The 22,195-nt window shown below is 42.9% G+C and overlaps 1 protein-coding gene across 3 annotated transcripts in view; it reads right to left on the bottom strand.

The window, feature by feature from the left end:
• Window positions 1-504: 504 nt before the first annotated feature.
• mecom (MDS1 and EVI1 complex locus) overlaps window positions 505-22,195 on the bottom strand; it is a 462,101-nt gene continuing 440,410 nt past the window's right edge. For all 3 annotated transcript variants that reach the window (XM_070882495.1, XM_070882492.1, XM_070882493.1), the window contains 3 exons: window positions 3,166-3,411; window positions 2,111-2,306; window positions 505-875 (listed from right to left, as the gene is read on the bottom strand). In XM_070882495.1, the coding sequence (XP_070738596.1) occupies window positions 741-875; window positions 2,111-2,306; window positions 3,166-3,411 (577 nt within the window). In that variant the 3' untranslated portion in view covers window positions 505-740. The remainder of the gene's footprint in view (window positions 876-2,110; window positions 2,307-3,165; window positions 3,412-22,195) is intronic.

Raw genomic sequence — 22,195 nt, 5'->3', positions numbered from 1 at the left:
GCTAAACAAACAAATAAATAGCACAGTGCTGCACACACTTTAAAAAAAAAGTTATAAAAAAAATGATTGTCTAAAATTAAAGTTAATTTGAAAAATTTGGGGTAAAGAAAACATTTATTTGTGAAAGCAGATTGGTGGTCTTCAGTGAGGAACCTGTCATTTTTATTTCATGAAGTGAACTTTGAATTGTTTTAATAACACGACAAAAAAAAAACACAAAAAAAATAAAAAGAGTCTTGATTTGTGCTTAAAAGAACACAAAAATAATGCAAATAGCAATTTGTACAGGAAGAGCCAATGTCACCCCATCTCCCCTCCTCCCCCATCAAATGAGTTTTATACAAATGATTTAGTTTTCAATAAATCGAGTGCTAGAATACATTGAAAATGGTCAAACCCTCTCCCAGTGAGTACAATGGAAGACGCCCGCTTGTGCCATTGAGGCGTGAGCTCCCAGTTCCTAGTCGAACTACTTTGTGTCACATTGATCCTCACAACAACGCAGCTGCCTTCGCTGTGCAAAACAAAATACTAGGAGAATAAATACAATTCTTTTTTTTTAAACTGTCAGTTTAAGGTCACAAAATTCCGATTGGGGTGACCCAGCAGATTTCTAAGGCGTTCTGCTCAGGAGTCTCTCTCTATAAATAGACACAAAGGAAAGGGCAAAAGTAAAAGAAACAGAAAATGTCATGCTATGTACGACGCTGGACTTGGTCCCATCCGGTTATTGCAAATCGTCATACATGGCTCATGGACTGGAGGGTGCTGGGCTCCGATGCTGCTCTCGGCATGCTGTGCCACATGTTGGGAGCATTGTGGGATGCGGAATGGATAGGTTCCTTGTCGGACAGAGATAGCATCATGGCATACGCCTACCAAGAGAAAGAAAGGGGTGTAAGTCAGGCAAATAGCATTTATTTGAATCGCTACAGTATGCATTTTAAGTGAACTTTATTTACTTATTATTTTGCCGCTCATTTTAATTTTCTTCTCTCGCACCCCCTCCCCCCTCATTTTTAGGTCTCTTCTGGGGTTCAAGAGGTGGGGTCTCCTCCTGATCGGTGGGTTTGGGGCATACAATGATAAAGGCGCTTATATAAATGCAAGTTAACAAAGTAAAATGTCCCAAGGTGCTTCACAGGAGCACAGATCCAGGAGTTGGTGCTTTTTTGTTGTTGATTATTTTTGGATGTGTGGGAAGGATAGTAGTGGTATGTGGACTAGATTTCAGAAAATAATTCACAAGGTACTGCAGTCAAATCCAATTATCAGCTGTTTTTATAGTTATGAGTGGCAGTTCATAGTACGGGGTTCATAAGGTCTTGTGGGGTCACAAAAAGGGAAATGATAATTCAGTTGAAAAGTTTTGTCGGTCAGCTTCCCCAATGGCTCAGAGAGTTTATCCAGTGAATAACTGAGCCAGAGGCTAGGACGATCCCCCCCGGTTTGGCCTGTGATCTGAGCTGATCTCAGCCCAGTGGGGACACTACCAGTGTCGTTGGTATGTCTTGGTTAGCGAGTGGGGGGGGAAAAAAAATCAGCTCAAGTTCCTGTTGCTAATTGCTATCCAGCAAATCTTGCTAGAAATGCAGTGTGTGGACTTCAGGTGAAGGCAGCGGCAGACTTGGCTGGGATATTTATTGTGGTTGAATGGTCTGGCAGCACTTAGCCAAGACTCTCCCACTTGGGGTAAGTACCGGAGGTTTCATGATATCTGTGCAACATCCTTCAGGTAGGGAGAAGTGGATGTGTTCTGTATTTAATTTTGAATAGCTCCCATTCTTTTTTTAATAAATGAACATATAAAATGAAAGGTGAGAAAAGGCCATTAGGCCAACCAGTGCTCACTCCACCGTTAGCGCCCATTCCGAACGGGTGCTGTGCAGCTAGACAGCCGCCCAATTTGCATTCAAATCAGGGGCTCAATAAGCCCACTGTGGGGCATGCTGGGAAAGTCATGTGCTTTATGAACCTTAGGCCCCTGTGCCTAATCATCTGGGGAGTGGGCACCTGGTGCACTTCAGTACAGCGGACGTATGTCATGATATTATCCACCCACTTGTGCCAGTGAAGGTGAACTCACTCCCTATTGCTCCCCGAGTCTCACCTGTGACTTGGATTTCCTGTACAAGGGCTGCTTCAGGTCTTCAGACAGGTGGGTAGTGCTGTACTTGGTGAGATCGGCCTCACTGAACTGATTCCTCTCGGCTTTCCTTGTGTTGAGGGTGTCTGTGAAGTGCCGGATGTGTTCCAGGGCGGAAAGGCTACTCTTGGTTTCAAGTCTCATATCATCTTCTTTATAACTTGAAAAAGTAATACATTAATTGTACAACATGTATGAGCAGACGATAACGAGTAATATTACGTCAGTCACAGCATTTCACATTTTCTCCCAGAACAGAACTAAGCAAGCTGCTTGCCAGAATGTGTCTAAATATTAAAAGCTTGAGTTTACAAGGAACATCGCTGTGTGCTTGATGCAATGTGGAGAATGGAGGCTCCTTCAGTACTCTTGAGTACTGTCCAAACCTTGCCCAAGTTTCCAATCGCAGTTCTGTAGCTGAAACAACGGGCTCATTTTAACCTAACCCCCCACCCCTCCCCCCAGGCGGGAAAGTTTGGATTCAAGCCCACTGCCTGCTTTACACCTTTACAGGTTTTACTCTTCTTTGAAGTCAATGGGGAGTACAATCAGGTCCGGCTGTAAAATGGTCAGCTTCCTGCCGGGCGGGATAGGTTGAAATTATCCCCCAATATCGCAGGATAACTTGCTTTATGCAATAAGAAATCTTAAAAATGAGCTGGTATGCGTTTCTGCAGCTGCCATTTCCTCGTGCAATGGCTTCTCTATCTCGCAGTCCAAGGGGCCAGTGAACAACAGCGAGTGTTCTCCCCGGGCAGCAGGAAGACAGTGAGCCAAAAAATCAAAAGGCTTGTAAAATATTTAACTGAATATTTAATTAGAATATGGCATATGTTTCTGCTGTATGTAAGTTAAGTAGGGGTCTGTTTTTCTTACAATCCCACACCCCCTACCCAAAAGGTATCTAAGTTAGCTGGCAGGGAAGCACCTACAAATGTGGTCTTGAGCAGGGCATGTTTGGGGGTTAGTCAGAGTCCTGTTGGACTGTGTTCCAGGTGCCACTCACAGTATACACCAACCTGCTGGGAGATTCCTTGTTGTTCTGCTCTGGCTCCCTCGGCTCATCATATTCAATTCCATCTTGGTTTCCTCCATCCAGTTTACAAGCAATCGGATCATTGCTTGGCTTTCTCATCATGTTACATCCTCCTTTAGCTTCCTCTTCTTCCAGTCGCACCTCTTCCTCTCCATCTCCATCGTTCAGCTCGTGAATTTTCTGACTGGTCACGGGGGCTGTCTCCTCCTCACAGTGGCTCCCATTGATTCTGAAGGATGAGAAAAACAAGGCATGAGTGGTCTCTCACTCCAGGACTTGATATCACGAGTCTCAGTATTACTGGCACAACTTTCAATGTAGATGATTCTATCCAATCAAATCATTATCAAGAGATGTTCACAAAGTCTGTTGATGATGGTAGTTTTTGAGGTGTAAAAGAGCTCCTTTAAAAAAGGGTTTGCCTTTTAACCCTACTTCTATCACTCAGACATCTCACTGAGGAGATTACTGAGTACACCAAAGGGAAGGCAGTAGGTATGGTATATCTCAAAATTTAAAAAGCATTTGATAAAGTGCCATATGAGAGACTTCTTGAAAAGATGGCATTAAGATAAAGTGGATAGAAGACTGATTAATGGATAGAAAGCTGAGAGTAGGAGAAAATCGATGGGTCTGAATTTGCGGTCAGAGGCTTCCTGCGGGCGGATACCACCGAACGGCAAAAAATCTACAAACCTACCTGATGGTCCTGGACCCATGGACCTGCGTAGAGGCCCACATATCCCAAGGGCGCAGACGTTTCGCAAGCGTCCCTGGGATCATGTGGGCTGGCCCAACCAGTGAAAGAAGGGGATCCCTAGTCATGGGGATTCCATATTGATGGGGATCACGTAAAAAACATTTACATACCAAATAAATATTTTTTTTATTACACATTTTAAATTAATACATTTTAAGTAAACATTTAAAACAAAAATTGAATTTTTTGAAAAATAAATTCAAAGGTTTTAAAAGGGCGAAATAACTTATTTTACAGGTGTTTTAATGTTTAAATAATTGAAAAAAAATGTTTTATATTCATTTAAACTCTTCCGCTGGCAGTAGTTGGGCAATAGACAACTCTCTGCCTACGGATACCCTTTTACCGGGTTTGGCAGACCGCAAGATCCGGCCTTTGCGCATGCGTTTTGCGTGCTAAAACCTGGAACTTGTGGGGCATTTACCGGCACGTACGCACCTCATACGTAGCTGTAGACCCTGGAACATCTGGGCCAATAGCTATTACTTTGGTAAAGCAGAGTAAGTGGCGTGTCCCAGGGATCGGTGTTGGCACCTCTCGTGTCAGCATACATAAATGATTTAAACATGGGGCTTGTCCATGTACAAAAGTTATTTGACAATGGGTACAGAAGGACTACAATTTGCTGATGCCACCAATTTAGAAAACATGCTGAATTGAGAAAGAATACAGGAGACTGAGACAGTTTATGGGTGTGGATGAGGATTTTGGGAAAAAGAACAGATAATGGAAATATAAACTTAATGATAGCATTCTCACTGAAGTGGAGGACAAAGAAATGTAGGGGGACAGATACAGAGACCTTTAGGAGCAGGATTGTTAGATGGGGAATAAAAGGAAAGCAAGTGGGATATTGCGATTTAGATGTCAAGGTGTGAATACACAAACAGTGAGGTGATGATGAACCTGTTCAAGACATTGGTTGGGTCACATTTGGAGTACTATGCTCCGTTTTGGAGCTCCCGTTATAGAAAGATATAGGAGCCACGGAAAAGGCCCAACATACATTTACCGGGATATACTTATGATGAGAGACTTGGAAAAAATAAAACTGTATTACTAGTGCATAAATGGTTAAATTGGAATGTAATAGAAATTTTGCAAAGTTTTGAAAGGGTTTGAGTGAAAGATTATTTTCACTGGTCAATGGATCAGTAAAAAGGATGGATGAATTTAGGATTAGTCCATAAAGCATAAAGGGGGAGGTTGCAGGACATTTTTCATGCAAGAGTTTGAGACCATGGAAGGCATCCCCTCAAATGACTATTGAAGCCATCAATCATGGCATTTAAGAGGGACCTTGGAAAGTAAAAAAATGAAAAAGGAATTAAATTGGACTTGAGTAGATAGCTTTGATATTGAGATAGCACCAGCACAAAGCTGATGTGCCGAATTACCTCCTCTGTTGAAGTCTGAATTGAAAATCTACCCCATGACTCCACAATGTTATTTTTTGCAGATTGTAAAATGGGGTTCCTTACTCCCCTCTCTGATCTCTCTAATTAAGAAGTCACTGTATCGCTCCTGTTGTGTTGGATGCTACTGGTTGAGCACATTGCAGCATCATCTTTCTGCCCCTTTCATGGTATGTGGCAGCTGCTCAGTCTCATTCCTTGTATTGGTCACTACTGCTGGAAGCTGGTATTAATGGAGTTAAAGGAGAACTTTAATTAAATAAAAATGTAATTGTAAAAATTGAATTTTTTCCCCCCATACTATTGGATAATTCTAATAAACAAAGGTAAACGATTTAAATGTCACATGTCATGCTAACAACCACCACTAGGTGGCAACTTCCAGCAGGTGTCTGGTCAAAAAAAATATTTCAGCTCAAAACATTACAGTAGCAGCATTACTCAAATCAAAACTTTCACAAAACTCGTCCCAGTAATTCACTCACACGCAGACATTCGATTTTCACATAGGTCCACTTTTATTCTGATGAAGGATCTACGCCTCAAACATTAACCTGTCTATTCTGTTTTCTGATCTTCAATATTTCTGTTGTTTTTAATGGCCCTCCAACCCACTGGAATGATTTAGCAATGGCATTCTTCATACGATTTAAAGCAAGTAACAAGCTCAGTGACCTTTGAGTAAATAACATGGATATCATCTCGCTGTGTTATTTTACAGGTGAGTTGCAAGTAAAAATGCAAATGCTGCTTTGATTGAGTTGGGTGAAGGTGATTGTTTGGATATATGAATAGGTACAAATTTGCTATTTATTTACTTTCCATACAATTTTTAAAAATATAATTTACTACAGAAATGTTACTGATAAAATATAAAAATTGAAAGAACAGCAAGTGCCCCTGCCCAGCTGTGACTGTGACTATGTATATAATATATGTGTATATAACTCTCACATACATGTCTTTGTCCTATAGGTGAACTGCAGTTTGAAATTGCAGTATCTGTGCGAGTTAGTCTGGCTACCAGTATAACTGTAATACGATAGGCACATTAGGAACTATTTTTCACGTGTTTCAGTTATTTAATTTTTCCTCCTCCTATTGGATATTGCTTTTTTTTTTCAGCAATATAAACTTCAATTCCTGACACATTTATTTACCAGTTAAACTATCTGCCATGGTCTCTATCAGGCACTAATTCCACTGTTTTTTATACAATAAACAGCTATCATTCTGTTGCTGTGTAACCTGTTTTTGTTATATAAATAGATACAACCAGTCTATATATGATTGCAGACATATGTTTGGATTTTACTCAAGAAATCATTAGACTGCCTCTCATTTTAGAGAATACAAAGGACCCAATATACTTGGAGAATGCATGTTCCAGCTCGGTGTTCTTAAGATTCATTAAAATCACACTAACTGTTACCAGGTGCTGGGTATAACAACACAGAGAGACAAGCATTCACACTTTCACACACACACACACACACACACACACACACATATACTCTCTCACACACACACAAATATACACTCTCTCACACACACATACACATACACTCTCACACACACACACAAAACTAATGCATGCATTCACGCTGTGATGCATAGATATTAATTAGACACATATCCAAATATATACACAAATGTGTACATAAGATAGGTACCTACTTAAAAGATGTGCATGAGCATTCATATACTCATGTTAGGATACATACAAATATTTATGCATACATTCACACGGTCATATGCACAGAAACATATAGGTACACATGCAGATAGAAATATGTACAATATATCCATAAATATAAATATGCAGGGACATGCATTCACAATTGTACAGTTCTCTCCACAACACTCACACATATATACATATGTATCAGGAGTCCTGTAGCTTGACAGCCCGATTTGTGAAGAGCACAGTCCAACTCTCTCTTTTTGTTTGGCTGGAGTTCTGGACACTGTTGAGTATCACAAAAGCTGTTTATTAACCCAGAAACAGATTAGCAGTCAGAACAGTAGGCCGCACGCAATACCAGAATCCCACGTGGTTGCAATCCTGACAATGTTGTGGGTCTGGTGAGCTGCCATTGGATTCCATGGCTCCCGGGCCTGGCTGAAGACAGGCTCCATGCTTCTATGCGCACATGTCAGGGCACACTCACTGGTACACTCCTGGGAAACAACCAGCCATAATGCACATGTACAGAGGTGCAGAACAGGTTAACGTGTCTGTTGTGCAGCAGGAGTCCCAGGTCTATTTTTCTGCTGCATAGGCATAGGAAACTGTGGTTAGTGGACACTCTGCTGAATGGTAGTAATTAAGGCCAAACAATGATACACTTCATGTTCTTGCTACGCGTGTTGCAATGCACGGGCTTCCATTTAGATGCTGGCCTCCCATAAGGACAATGGCAGATTGCAAGATAAATCATTTGACTACTGCTCTCCTGGGACACATGTAGTAACATGAAAGCACCTTATTACAGCTTCCAGACATTCAAGTTATTCGCAACAGCCTTTTAATAGGCTTCTTAGCTCCACTGTGCACTGCGGGATTATACCTTTGTCTGCTTCATGCCCCTATGCCCACACCTTGTGTCCTGAAATTCTTACATAGTTGACTGGAGTAATGAACACATTTTTCCAGAACTTTGCATAACACAAACTGGTTCCCTTCTTGCTGAATTTGTCCCATTCATACAGCCTAGGCAATTGCTTCACGACCACATTGATTACTTTATCATCTTAGATGTGGACCTTCCCTAATGGAAGGTCCTTGATGAACAGTATACATCAAGAATGAGCTGGTGGGCCGTCTCAGAGACTCCCCCTGCGGGATAAGTGAATGTCTCATGACTCTCCGACTCACCCTAGCCCAGAACCAGTGCGCCACAGTCATCAGCGCGTACGCCCTGACACTCGACGCAACAGAGGAGACCAAGGAGAAAATCTACTCCAGCTTCGAACATTCCCTGTCCCGAGTCCCTACAGACTACAAGCTGATCCTCCTTCGTGACTTCAATGCCAGAGTCGGTAAGGACACAGACCCCTGGGGAGGTGTGATCAGCAGAGAGGGGGTAGGGCAAACCAACTCCAGCAGTACCCTGCTCCTGACAAAATGGCTAGGACATGACCTTGTCATCACCAACACCTTGTTCCGTCAGAGGGATAAGTACAAGGCATCATGGCAGCACCCTCGCTCCAAGCACTGGCATCTGCTTGACTACGTCAACGTCCGAGTGGGGGATCGCAAGAACGTGCGCATCGCCCGCGCCATGAAAGGAGCCGATGACTACTGGATGAACCACCTCCTAATCCGTTCCGTCATTAACATTAATATAGCCCCAAAACAGCGACGGCACCAGAAACAATGCCGCAGAAAAATCAACGCTGGGGCACACAAAGACCCAGTTAAGAAAGCCCTATACAGCCAGCGCCGCACTACCAACCTGACGACCCTTGATGACCCCGAGACGCAGAGTGCCCATAGCGTCTGGTCTGCCCTCAAGGCCTCCATAACCAGCACCTGTGAAGAGACGCTCGGTCACTCAACCAGGAAACACCAAGACTGGTTTGATGAGAATGACCAGGAGATCCAGGAGCTAATAAGCCGCAAGCACAAGGCATTTCTGAATCTAAAACAGCAACCCCATTGGGGACATAAGAACATAAGAATTAGGAACAGGAGTAGGCCATCTATCCCCTCGAGCCTGCTCCGCCATTCAACAAGATCATGGCTGATCTGGCCGTGGACTCAGCTCCACTTACCCGCCCGCTCCCCATAACCCTTAATTCCTGTAGACCAGCAAAGCAGCTCTATAGGTGGCTGAAGGCCGAGGTCCAACAAAAAACCCATGACCTAAAGAATAGTTGGTGGGTGGAGAAAGTACAGGAGATCCAGCAGTTGGCCGACAAGGTTTCTTCAACGCAGTCGTCGACCTATGGCCCAAGCACCCAAGGCCCCACCCCACTGCTGGCCAAGAACAGAGGCGCACTCATTAAGGACACCGAGGCAGTCAGGACCCGACGAAAGGAGCATTTTGAAGATCTCCTAAACTGAGACTCTGCCTTCGACACGAGTGTCCTTGACTTCATCCCGTAGCATTCTACCCGCCACGATCTCAGCAAAACCCCAGCCCTGCGCGAGGTAGAAAAGGCCATCCATTAGCTCAAGAACAACAAAGCCTCAGGAGCAGATGGAATCCCCGCCAAGGCACTAAATATGGCAGAGAAGCACTACTGGCATGAATGCATGACCTCATCTCTTTTATCTGGAAGGAGGAGAGCATGCCAGGAGTTCTGAGAGATGCCGCAATTGTGACGATCTTCAAGAAAGGGGACTACAAAGGAATCTCCCTGCTGTCGGCCACTGGGAAAGTCGTTGCAAGAATCCTCCACAATCGTCTTCTCCCCGTGGCTAAAGAGCTCCTCCCAGAGTCGCAATGCGGATTCCGTCCACTAAGGGGCACAACAGACAGGATCGTCACCGTGTGACAACTACAAGAGAAATGCAGGGAACAGCATCAACCCTTGTACTGGACTATCTTTGACCTCACAAAGACCTTTGACACTGGTCAACCACGAGGGACTATGAAGCGTTCTCCTCTGTTTCGGCTGCCCCCAAAAGTTTGGCACCATTCTCCGCCTGCTCCACGATGACATGCAAACCATGATCCTGACCAACAGATCCACCACAGACCCAATCCACGTCTGGACCGGGGTCAAGCAGGGCTGAGTCATCGCACCAACGCTTTTCTCGATCTTCCTTGCTGCAATGCTCCACCGCAGTCTCAACAAGTTCCCCACTGGAGTGTAACTAAACTATAGAACCAATGGGAACCTGTTCAACCTTCGCCACCTCCAGGCTAGATCCAAGGTCATCCCTACCTCTGTCGTCGAACTACAGTAAGCGGACGGTGCTTGCGTATGTGCACAGAGGCCAAACTCCAAGCCATCGTCAACACCTTCACCGAGGCATACGAAAGCATGGTCTTACTCTAAACATCCGTAACTCTAAACAACCTGACCCCGCCACACAGCACTGCCCCCCGGTCATCAAAACCCATGGTGCAGCCTTGGACAACACGGACCATTTTCCATACCTCAGGAGCCTACTATCAGCAAGGGCAGACATCGATGGCGAGGTCCACCACCACCTCCAGTGAGCCAGGGCAGTCTTCAGTCACCTGAGGAAAAGAGTGTTTGAAGACCAGGACCTAAAATCTGGTACCAAGCTTATGGTCTACAGGGCAGTAGTGATATCCGCCCTCCTATATGGCTCAGAGAAGTGAACTATATACAGCAGACACCTCAAAGCGCTAGAGAAGTACCACCAGCGCTGTCTCCACAAGATCCTGCAAATCCACTGGGAGGATAGATGCACCAACATCAGTGTTCTCGCTCAGGCCATTATCCCCAGCATCGAAGCACTGGCCACGCTCGACCAGCTCGTTAGGCGGGCCTCATCATCCGCGTGCCCAACACAAGACTCCCAAAGCAAGCACTCCACTCGGAACTCCTACACGGCAAGCGAGCCCCAGGTGGGCAGAGGAAACATTTCAAGGACACCCTCAAAGCCTTCTTGATAAAGTGCAACATCCCCACTGGCACCTGGGAATCCCTGGCCCAAGACTGCCCAAAATGGAGGAAGAGCATTCAGGAGGACGCTGAGCACCTCGAGTCTCGTCGCCGAGAGCATGCAGAAATCAAGCGCAGACAGCGGAAGGAGCGTGCGGCAAACCAGGCTCCCCACCCACCCCTTCCCTCAACCACTGTCTGCCTCACCTGTGACAGAAACTGTAATTCCCGCATTGGACTGTACAGCCACCTGAGAACTCACTTTTAGAGTGGAAGCAAGTCTTCCTCGATTCCGAGGGACTCCCTATGATGACATCAAAAGTACATTTCTGGCCTGCACGAATGGACTGAAAATCAAAAGGACAGACGTAATGCAACACAGTAAAGTAACAAGGTGACGGGTTCCTCTTGAGATTTGTTGCTTACAAGTTTAAAAACTCTCCTCACTATCTCAGCTATGACACATATACATACACACCTACATGCAGACAGTTACACATATGATTGTCTCCCCCACTGGGGTGGACAACAGATGGTACACACTTATCTCACATATATCTCAGGTGGTTGTAAAAGATCCCATGGCACTATTTCGAAGAAGAGCAAGGGAGTTATCCCCGGTGTCCTGGCTAATAATTATCCCTCAATCAACATAACAAAAAAAAATGATCTGGTCATTATCACATTGCTGTTTGTGGGAGCTTGCTGTGCGCAAGTTGGCTGCCGCGTTTCCCACATTATAACAGTGACTACACTCCAAAAGTACTTCATTGGCTGTAAAGAGCTTTGAGACGTCCAGTGGTCGTGCATGTAAATATATAAATGCAAGTCTTTCTTTCTTTATTTCACAAAATCTAAAATCCATTGTTGCTTAATCTATCCTTTTTTGCCATTGACAATTTTCCATGGCAATTTTTCCCCCTTCCCTCCTCTCCTGAAGGTGACAACTCCTTGCTGTGGATACAGTTACCCAAATGAAAATTATTTATCCGTGATCCTGTCCTCACAACATCTCCACATGTGCACTTCATATACTCATGTTGAGAAGTTCTTGTGTTCTTGTAATGAAAGCAAAAAGGGTACAAGAAGTAAAACCAGGGCCTTACATGTAACATTATGAATGACTTCATTTTTAAAAAGGGAAGGGCGAATGTTGAGGAGCAATGGGGAAATTCCACTGACCATTTATACTTGGATATAAATATACTTTCCGGTGAGATCTAACCCAAATAGCCCAGGGCATAGGGCCAGCAGAGTGTGGTGCAGCTTACAGAAATCACAGTGACATCAGCAGTTATCAGATGCCTCAATTCTGCAGGAAAAGCACGATTTGGTAAATCGTCTGAAACCACGAGGACAAATGATTCACTGATTACAATCCAAGACGTGTTTTTTTGTCAGTCTCGAAACACCAGACCAATCGTGCATCTCCACAACATCAGTCTTTCTCTCCCAACCACAGAAACAATTACAATAATTGGTTTACAGATTGGACTTGGTACAAAAGACAGGAAATGATCTTTTTGCAATAAAAAAAAAATAGATGATTTATCCAACAGTTTGTGAAGGCAAAGTTAAAGGAAAGCAGCAGAACGGAGAAGATTAATCATGGGAGTCAGCCCATGTGAATATGGAGGCCAGGCATTCAGCCTAATCACTATGTCTCTATGATATAAACCATGTGCAACATGTGTACTCTGTGTGATATGACTTCACATGATCGCTGACTTTATGTACAGGTTAAAATTGTTTCCAACAGCATATTAATGCGACGGAATCGTCCAAAACATGATTATTAAAGTCAGTTGAATTCACTGTTTAAATATTCTCAAATAACTAAAAGACACGTTTCAATTCTTATCAACAGATCATGTTTATTTCACTTATAAGTACAAAAATTGGAGCTGAATTTTATTTTCCGAGCTGTCAATTTAGTACAAAACACACTTTCCTCTGTCCCTGTTTCACTATGAGGAGTTTCATTATATCAGCAGCCAGTGGTAATATTTAAGTGTATTAAGATATTTTTGGTCACCTTACTTAAGGAAGAATATACTAGCTTTTGAGGGGGTACAGAGACGATTCACTTGGCTGATTCCGGAGATGAGGGGGTTACCTTATGATGATAGATTGAGCAGACCGGGTCTTTACTCGTTGGAGTTCAGAAGGATGAGGGGTGATCTTATAGAAACATTTAAAATAATGAAAGGGATAGACAAGATAGAGGCAGAGAAGTTGTTTCCACTGGTCGGGGAGACAAGAACTAGGGGGCACAGCCTTCAAAATCCGGGGGAGCCAATTTAAAACCGAGTTGAGAAGGAATTTCTTCTCCCAGAGGGTTATGAATCTGTGGAATTCTCTGCCCAAGGAAGCAGTTGAGGCTAGCTCATTGAATGTATTCAAGTCACAGATAGATAGATTTTTAACCAATAAGGGAATTAAGGGTTACGGGGAGCGGGCGGGTAAGTGGAGCTGAGTCCACGGCCAGATCAGCCATGATCTTGTTGAATGGCGGAGCAGGCTCGAGGGGCTAGATGGCCTACTCCTGTTCCGAAATCTTATGTTCTTATGTTTTCATTCGGGAGAATTTTAATGTTTTATTATTAGATTGAGTATACTCAGAATGGCATGGTACTTGGCATTATTAGAGTTGAAATTCTGAAGAGGTTGAACAGATTTAGTGCAGGCCAGAATGTGTCAAAAAGCAACTATAGCCTGGTTAGTGCAGAGAGCTGCCCCACTGAAAAGACAGAGAAGGGAGCCAGGTATTGTAGATATCAGAAGCTGAGAGTATCACACATTAAGTGAGTGATAGACACAGGACTTCAATTCACTGTACAAAGTAGGGATGAAATGGTCATATTCCTGAGTATTCCAATGCAAGCAGAGACTAGTTTCCTGTCAAATTGCAAGTGAGATTGTTGCAAACGAAGGAAGGCACAGAAACCATCTTGAGTAATTCACGATTGGACGACATGCCATCGGCGCTACAGCTGGAGACTGCTCCACGGCTCTCCTTTAGAAAAATGCACATTTCTAATGAATGGATACGGCCCTCGTGCAAATCCTCACCCCATCCCATGTTTGCCCTTACTGTTCAGAAAATATCACAGAACTAATGAAACAGGTAGTGCATCGCCATCCTTATTCAAGGGCTCCCCAATAATATTACTTCTGTTTAATTCTTCTCCTCAAAGATTGGTACAATTGCGTTAAAGTCCACCTAACGTGCAAGACTTAAAAGTAAGAAAATCTACACCACTGTATGAAAGAATGGGTGTCTTAAATCTGAAATAAACCACATGACAGTGCATGGAAATATGGATGGGACAGCACAAACATAGACCCATCATTTTAAGAATCTCCCCACTACAAGAATCATTACTGGTTTCAGTTCAAAAGTGTAAAGGGGCAACATAATTCTCTTACACCTGAGCCAATATTAAGAACGTAGCTTGCTGGTGCGAGATTAAATACGATCCATATGTGCTCTCTAAATCCGCCTGTTCTCAATGTATAATCTGCCATCTTGCACTTTTCCTTGGGATAAAAACTGCAATATCTCTTACTGTTCCTCAGTATGTACTCTTTATATCGCACTTTTCCCCAAACTATAGCTTATCTATCTCATTTTTGCCCACTGTTTTTCTTCTCGAGCCAACAATTCTCTATTATGTTTCCTGTCTATCCATTGTCTGCTGTATAACCAGATAGCAAGTGCCCGACGAGGCCCCACAAGTTCCCGGTTTAGGCACGTGATGCTCATGTGCCTGAACCCGGCACTTGTGATCTGTCATCACGTGCCTCCCTGGGAGGAGGGCCTTCGATAGTGGAGATTTGGGCCATTTGCCCAACTCTTGCCCAGCGAATGTCCTTCAAACTCTTATGCCTGGTAAAAGCAGGCATAAGGCCTGCTTTTACCAGCGTAATAGTTTTAATAGATAGAAAAAATAAATGTTATTACTTATTTTTATATTAAAAACCCTGTCAATGAAGGTAAGTTTATTAACACTTAAAGCATTTTTTTTTAAACTCAATACATTGTTCTCTAAAACATTTAATTTAATGCAATTTCTATTAAGTTTTTAAAAAGTGAAGTGTTTTTTAAATTGACGTTTGTATTTTATTTGATTTTAGGAGTATTCTCATTGATAGTGATGGGAGCTCACTCCCATCATTATCAATGAGAATACTACATTGTGATTGGTGGTCCAGGCCCACGTGATCCCAGGTTGTGCTTATGTTCCTGGGATGCATGGGCCTCTGCGTGGGCTGTGCATCCAGGCCTCAGAGTGTAAGTGTGAGGACCACCTGGTATCTTCGTAAAAAAAACATTGGTCAGAGGCATCCGCACGGGGAACTCTTCAACCGCAATTTTTGGCCCACTGAATGGAAGTCAGTGAGGGAGTACCTTTAACACTTAACAAGGATATGAAGGCAGAGAAAGAACAATTCCATGTTACTCATTTTTGCATTACATCTGCTGAGAAAATAATGCCTTATTTAGTCTCTCCTTATCAATGTATGACAATAATGAGATTTGGACAGACATGAAGGGGGGTACGATTGAGTATAGTTCAAACTGCCAACTTGCAGGCCTGTCATAAACGATGTAGAACTGGCTCTATACCAAAAGAATAAGGCTAGATGATTAAGAAAACAAAATTGCTAATTACACTTTCAAATGCAGTAATTTGCAGAGGATAAAATATCCATCAAAAGCAGCTGAAAGTGCAGGAGTTAGAAAGGAAACATTGCGTGACCTCCTGACCTCGTCTTTCTTTACCAACTTCCTGCACTATTACATGTTGAGGCCAGATGTTGGCAGGGAAAAAAGCCTCGATCACCAAGAGAAGTTTTAATGTGCACGTAATGTAAATTTAATCAAATTTCATCTTGCATATTTTAGCTTTGATATTTCTATCATTCATGTTGCCATTTACAAAAAGGGGGAAAAACTGAAGTGAACTGGGAAGATTTTTATCTCTGTAATCTTTGTGATGTTTAAAAATGTTATGCAGAATTAACAAGAACAAAAAAAACACTGCAAAAAAAAAAGTGTGCTCCTAATCTTAGATTTAAACGTGACTCGGGAGTTTAATGAATCCGAGCAAAAAAAAAGGTCTCTTTTAAAAAAAAAAAATTCCTTTCCAGAAAAGTAATGGAAAACTATTTAGGAGAAGAAAAGATTCAATATCAAGTCTTAAAGCTGTGGAGTGATCCGTCATCAAACTGTATGGCTCAACAACTTGTTACTTCACACAGGTGCCAGGCTTAGCTCCGAGACTGCAAAATGTACAGTACTGCTGAATGTGACTCAGGTTGCAGATTGCACCTAGAAGCTTGGTACCCATTGGGAGAATTTACTCTGATCATTCCTCATTTCATTCGATGTTTTTTATATTTATGAACTTAATAATCAGAACTCCGAATTAGCGGATGCTTTTCACACTCTGCCATTTGCTCAGTTGTCAGCTGTGGCTCAGTGGGTAGCACTCTCGTCTCTGAGTCAGAAGGTTGTGGGTTCAAGTCCCACTCCAGTGACATGAGCACAAAAATCTAGGCTGACACTCCAGTGCAGTGCTGAGGGAGCGCTGCACTGTCGGAGTTGTTGTGTTTTGGATGAGACGTTAAACCGAGGCCCCGTCTGCTCTCTCAGGTGAATGTGAAAGATCCCATGGCACTATTTCGAAGAAGAACAGGGGAGTTATCTCCAGTGTTCTGGCCAATATTTATCCCTCAATCAACATAACAAAAACAGATTATCTGGTCATTATCACACTGCTGTTTATGGGAGCTTGCTGTGCATAAATTGGCTACATTACAATAGTGACTACACTTCAAAAGTACGTCATTGGCTGTAAAGCGCTTTGGGACGTCGTGAAACACTATATATAAATGCGTATTTCTTTTCTTTCTTTCTGCCATCTAGATGTACTGGCAGGAACCTGAAATACCAGAGACACTCACCTGAAAGTTTCGGCCTTGGTAACACTCTTGCCTCTGAGTCAGAAGGTTGTGGATTTGAGCCTCAGAATTTAAGCACTCCTGAGAGAACTCTGCATTGTTTGAAGTGCTGTCTTTTGGATGAGGTTTTCTGCATGCTCAGGTGGGCGTTAAAAAATCCCATTGCACTATGTGAAAAAGGGCAGTGGTGTTCTGCTGGTGTACTGAACAATATTGATCCCTCAGCCAACACTACTAAAATTATATTAATTGGTTATTCATATTATTGCCTGCTTGTGGGACTTTGCTGTTTGAAAATTGACTGTCCTGTCTGCCTACAAAACAGTGACAACACTTCAAAAGTAATTTATTGGATTTAAAGGACTTTGGGACATCCTGAGGATGTGAAAGGCACTATATAAATAGAAGTTCTTCCTGTTTCTACAAACATATCACAGCCTTGATCTGAATGTGGACACAAGAGCTGAATGCCAGAGGAGAGGTGAGAGGAACTGTCCTTGACATCAAGTGGTAGGTAATACTTGTGCCACACAAGGGCCAGGCAATGACTATCTCTGAATGAGAAAAGGCACCAATCACATGCAGTGCCCTTTGACAGCACCGGCATCTGTTGATTCGCCGCTATCAACTCGATCAGCAGCTTAACTGGACCGGCCATATCTATGTTAATGAATTGGATGAAGGGATGGAGTGTAATGTAACCAAGTTTATTTATGATACAAAGATCGGTGGGAGAGCAAATTGTGAGGAGGACACAAGAAATCTGAAAAGGGATATAGACAGGCTAAGTGAGTGGGCAAAATTTTGGCAGATGGAATAGAATGTGAGAACATGTGAGGTTATCCACTTTGGCAGACAACATAGAAAAGCAAATTATAATTTAAATGGAGAAAAATTGCAAAGTGCTGCAGTGGGGTCATTGTGCATGAAACACAAACAGTTAGCATGCAGGTACAGCAAGTAATCAGGAAGGCAAATTGAATGTTGGCCTTTATTGCAAGGGGAATGGAGTATAAAAGCAGAGAAGTCCTGCTACAATTATACAGTGTATTGGTGAGGCCACACCTAGAGTACTGCGTGCAGTTTTGGTCTCCGTATTTAAGAAAGGATATACATAGAAACATAGAAAATAGGTGCAGGAGTAGGCCATTCAGCCCTTTGAGCCTGCACCACCATTCAATAAGATCATGGCTGATCATTCCTTCAGTACCCCGTTCCCTGCTTTCTCTCCATACCCCTTGATTCCTTTAGCCGTAGGGGTCAAAACACTTGCATTGGAGGCTGTTCAGAGAAGGTTCACTCGGTTGATTCTGGAGAGGAGGGGCTTGACTTATGAAGATAGGTTGTGTAGTTGGGCCTATGCTCATTTTAGTTAGAAGAATGAGAGGTGATCTTATCGAAACATAAGATAATGAGGGGGCTCAACAAGGTGGATGCAGAGAAGATATTTCCACTCATAGGGGAAACTAAAACAATAATATAGTCTCAGAATAAGAGGCTGCCCATTTAAAACTGAGATGAGGAGGAATTTCTTCTCTCAGAGGGTTGTAAATCTGTGAATTCTTTGCCCTAACGAGCTGTGGAGGCTGGGTCATTGAATATATTAAGGTGGAGAAAGACAGATTTTTGAGCAATAAGGGAATAAAGGGTTATGGAGAGCGGACAGGGAAATGGAGCTGAGTCCATAATCAGATCAGCCATGATCTTATTGAATGGCGGAGCAGGCTCGAGTGGCCAAATGGCCTACTCCTGCTCCTATTTCTTATGTTCTTATATCGATCCTGCAATCAATGACCCTCTGGATTCTGGGAAAGCCAACAGTTCTGTAGAATACTGTTACCTTCTCACAATCCTGTTGCTGGTCAATTGTGAAAGCGCTGGGATTGTTTGCCCAGCTAAATCTGTGAACTCCTTCATTTATCTGTGAACAGCAAGTTGGCTAGCACTGCGGAGGCTGGAAGAAGCCTGATGCATAAACATTGAGGAGCACCGTGACTTTGACAGCCATTGGCAGTGCTGTATGGATAATTTGTGCTATATAGAGGATTTCCTGAAGGAGATGACTAGAAACTTAATTGGACCAGCCACATAAATGCTGTGGCTAAAGAACAGATCAGAGGCTGGGTATTCTGCGACGAGTCTCTCACTTCCTGACTCACCAAAGCCTTTCCACCATCTACAAGTCACAAGTTAGAGTGCGATGGAATACTCTCCACTTACCTGGATGAGTACAGCTCCAACAACACTCAAGACTCATCCAGGACAAAGGAGCCTGTTTGATGGCACCCCATCCACCACCTTAACCTTAACCAATAAGGGAATTAAGGGTTACGGGGAGCGGGCGGGTAAGTGGAGCTGAGTCCACGGCCAGATCAGCCACGATCTTGTTGAATGGCGGAGCAGGCTCGAGGGGCTAGATGGCCTACTCCTGTTCCTAATTCTTATGTTCTTATTATGTTAAGCATTCATTCTCTCCACCACCGGCACACCGTGGCTGCTGTGTGTACCATTTACAAGGTGTACTGCAGCAACTCACCAAGGCTTCTTCAGCAGCACCTCCTAAACCCGCGACCTCTACCACCTAGGAGGACAAGGGCAGCAGGTGCGTGGGAACACTATTACCTCCAAGTCACACATTATCCTGACTTGGAAATATATCACCATTCCTTCATTGTCACTGGGTCAAAATCATGGAACTCCCTACCTAACAGCACTGGGAGTACCTTTACCACATGGACTGCAGCAGTTCAAGAAGGCAGCTCACCACCACCTTCTCAAGGGTAATTAGGGACGGGTAATAAATGCCGGCCTGGCCAACGACGCCCACATCCCAAATGAAAAAACAACTTGTCAGTGTCTCCTGCTAAACCTCAGCCTCCTTAGGTACATCTCGACTATCATTGTCGGGTTACGCCGCGTGGTATCGGAGACCCGCTGTGTGGCGCAGGACTTGATGGAATGCCATGCATGCCACCTGATATCACAGCCAGCCCTTTCCTGCTCTTGTTGATCTTCCTCTGTGAAGTCCTGTGTGAGTGGAACAACGCATACAATCCCCAAAGTGCACAAAAAGCTGAAAAGTGCCAAGAAAACTTGAACCAACTCCCACTTTTAAACAAAAACACCACCTTTATCATTGCAGCCACTCCAGCAATCTTTGTTGTGTTTCTGCAAAATTAACGCAACAGGCCAGCGATGTGTTACTGCTGCAACACGAGTCGCTTCCCACTTAACTGCCCAATCTGCTGGTTTAATTGCCCTTGTTGAATTACTTGACTGTATTCGTGCCAGTGCTTTAAAGTCTTCATTTAACATTTTGTTAAAAAAGATTTGCATTTATATAGCACCTTTCACGACTACCAGGCGTTTCAAAGCACTTTACAGCCAATTAAGTACTTATGGAGTATAGTCACTGTTGCAATGTAGGAAATGCGGCAGACAATTTGCTCACAAGCAAGCTCCCACAAACAACAATGTGATAATGAGCAGATATAGTCTGCTTTTGTTATGTTGATTGAAGGACAAGTATTGGCCAGGACACCAGGGATAACTCCCCTGCTCGTCTTCAAAATAGTGCCTTGGGATCTCTCATGTCCACTTGAGAGAGCAGATGGGGCCTTGGTTTAGCGTCTCATCCAAAAAACGGCACCTCCAACAGTGCAGCACTCCCTCAGCACTGTACTTGCGATGAAATTCTAGTGGCGGAATAGATGCAGCACCAAGGAAATACCTGACCAGAACATAGTGAACTGGTTAGTAGGTGAACACTATACTGTACTAACTTTCCTGGCCACTATTGCACATTTGCTACCAGTGGAAGTTTTATGCCATCAGCAATTTCTAGGCTCCTGCATGTTCTCACTAAATTGTTAGTGTATCAGATTTTAGAAAAGTTTTTGAGCGCAGTAATAAGTATGTGTTAAAAAAGAGTGAGAAAAGGATACAGAGCAATTAAGTCCACATCCTATAAGAAACCATACACAATATACACCGCCATTGACTCTACTCGACTTGATTCGTTTTCTCAGTGAACTCAATAACTGCAGATAAACCTTTCAAAAAGATAAAGTTCTCTGAAATTTCTCCCTGTTCTTCAAAAGTAATGAATGAAGCAAATAGATAGAAAGAGAAGAAGGAATTTGCATTTATATGACACTCTTCACACCCTCAGGACACCACAGCCAGCCCTTTCCTGCTCCTGTTGGTTCAAAGGAGCTTATTCGATGAACTTCAGTCCTGTTATTCATCAGAAATGTATTTAATTCTTCTTTAAACTAATTAATTAACATTTGATGGCAATGTATTCCACCTATCAGTCTGTGTGAAGAAACACACAATCTTGCTTGCATCCTGTTAATTTTGTACTTTTAATCTTGTCCTGTACTTAAACTAAATATCTTGCTTCCATCTACATTATCAAAGTCTTTCAGCATTTTAAAGCCCTGGATTATGTCCTCACTCAATCTTAATTACTTAAGAAAAATATGCGTAGTCCGGAGAGCTTTGCTCCACAATTTCGAGTTTTAAATCCTGGTGTAGTCTTTTCTGAGCACTCTCAGATATGTGAATGTCCTTTGAAGGTCGGTGACCCCAAACTATACACATAATGTTGCAAATGTGGCCTCGCCACTAAGTTAAGCTCCTATTATTTTAAAAATAATTTCCTACAAATTCTACCATCATTGTTGGTGACAGCCTCACGTTGACAGGATCTTTTCAACAAATGATTGATAATCACACAAGGATCCTCTTTGTTTTCCACCTTTGCTTTTGGCCATCTACTCATTGTGAGCATGTTTAATATTTCCTGCTTAAATATGCATCACTCTACATTTCTATCCAAATACAAATCCCTTTGTCATTCCTTACCATGTCTACTTAACTTATCCAAGTCCCATTAAACTTGAACAATCTTCCTAACTGTTAACTGGTAACATGATTTGATATCACCAACATTTGTTTTAATTTGTTTTCGGATTTCTATCTGAACTACCCCACTCTATATGGTTTATAAATAGTGTAAATAGGAGATTCAGAATAGAATTCTGTGGAGCTTCAGCTGCTATTACCTTCCAGACATGGTTCATGTATCATTACCTTCTGATTCTCCTGCCAAGAAAGTGTTCAATACAGCTCGCTAATTTGCCATATGAGCCTTAAGCTTTCCTTAAAATCCTCACATGTGGAACTTTATTAAATACTTTACAAAATCCATGTAAATCATTGCAACTGGTTATATGATACTGGCTAAGTTAGTTACCACCTCAAATAATCCCAATGGATTT

The sequence above is a fragment of the Pristiophorus japonicus genome, chromosome 6 (genome assembly GCF_044704955.1).
Source record: "Pristiophorus japonicus isolate sPriJap1 chromosome 6, sPriJap1.hap1, whole genome shotgun sequence".
In the NCBI taxonomy this organism is placed as follows: Eukaryota; Metazoa; Chordata; class Chondrichthyes; family Pristiophoridae; genus Pristiophorus; species Pristiophorus japonicus.
This window is presented reverse-complemented; position numbering and strand designations above follow the sequence as displayed.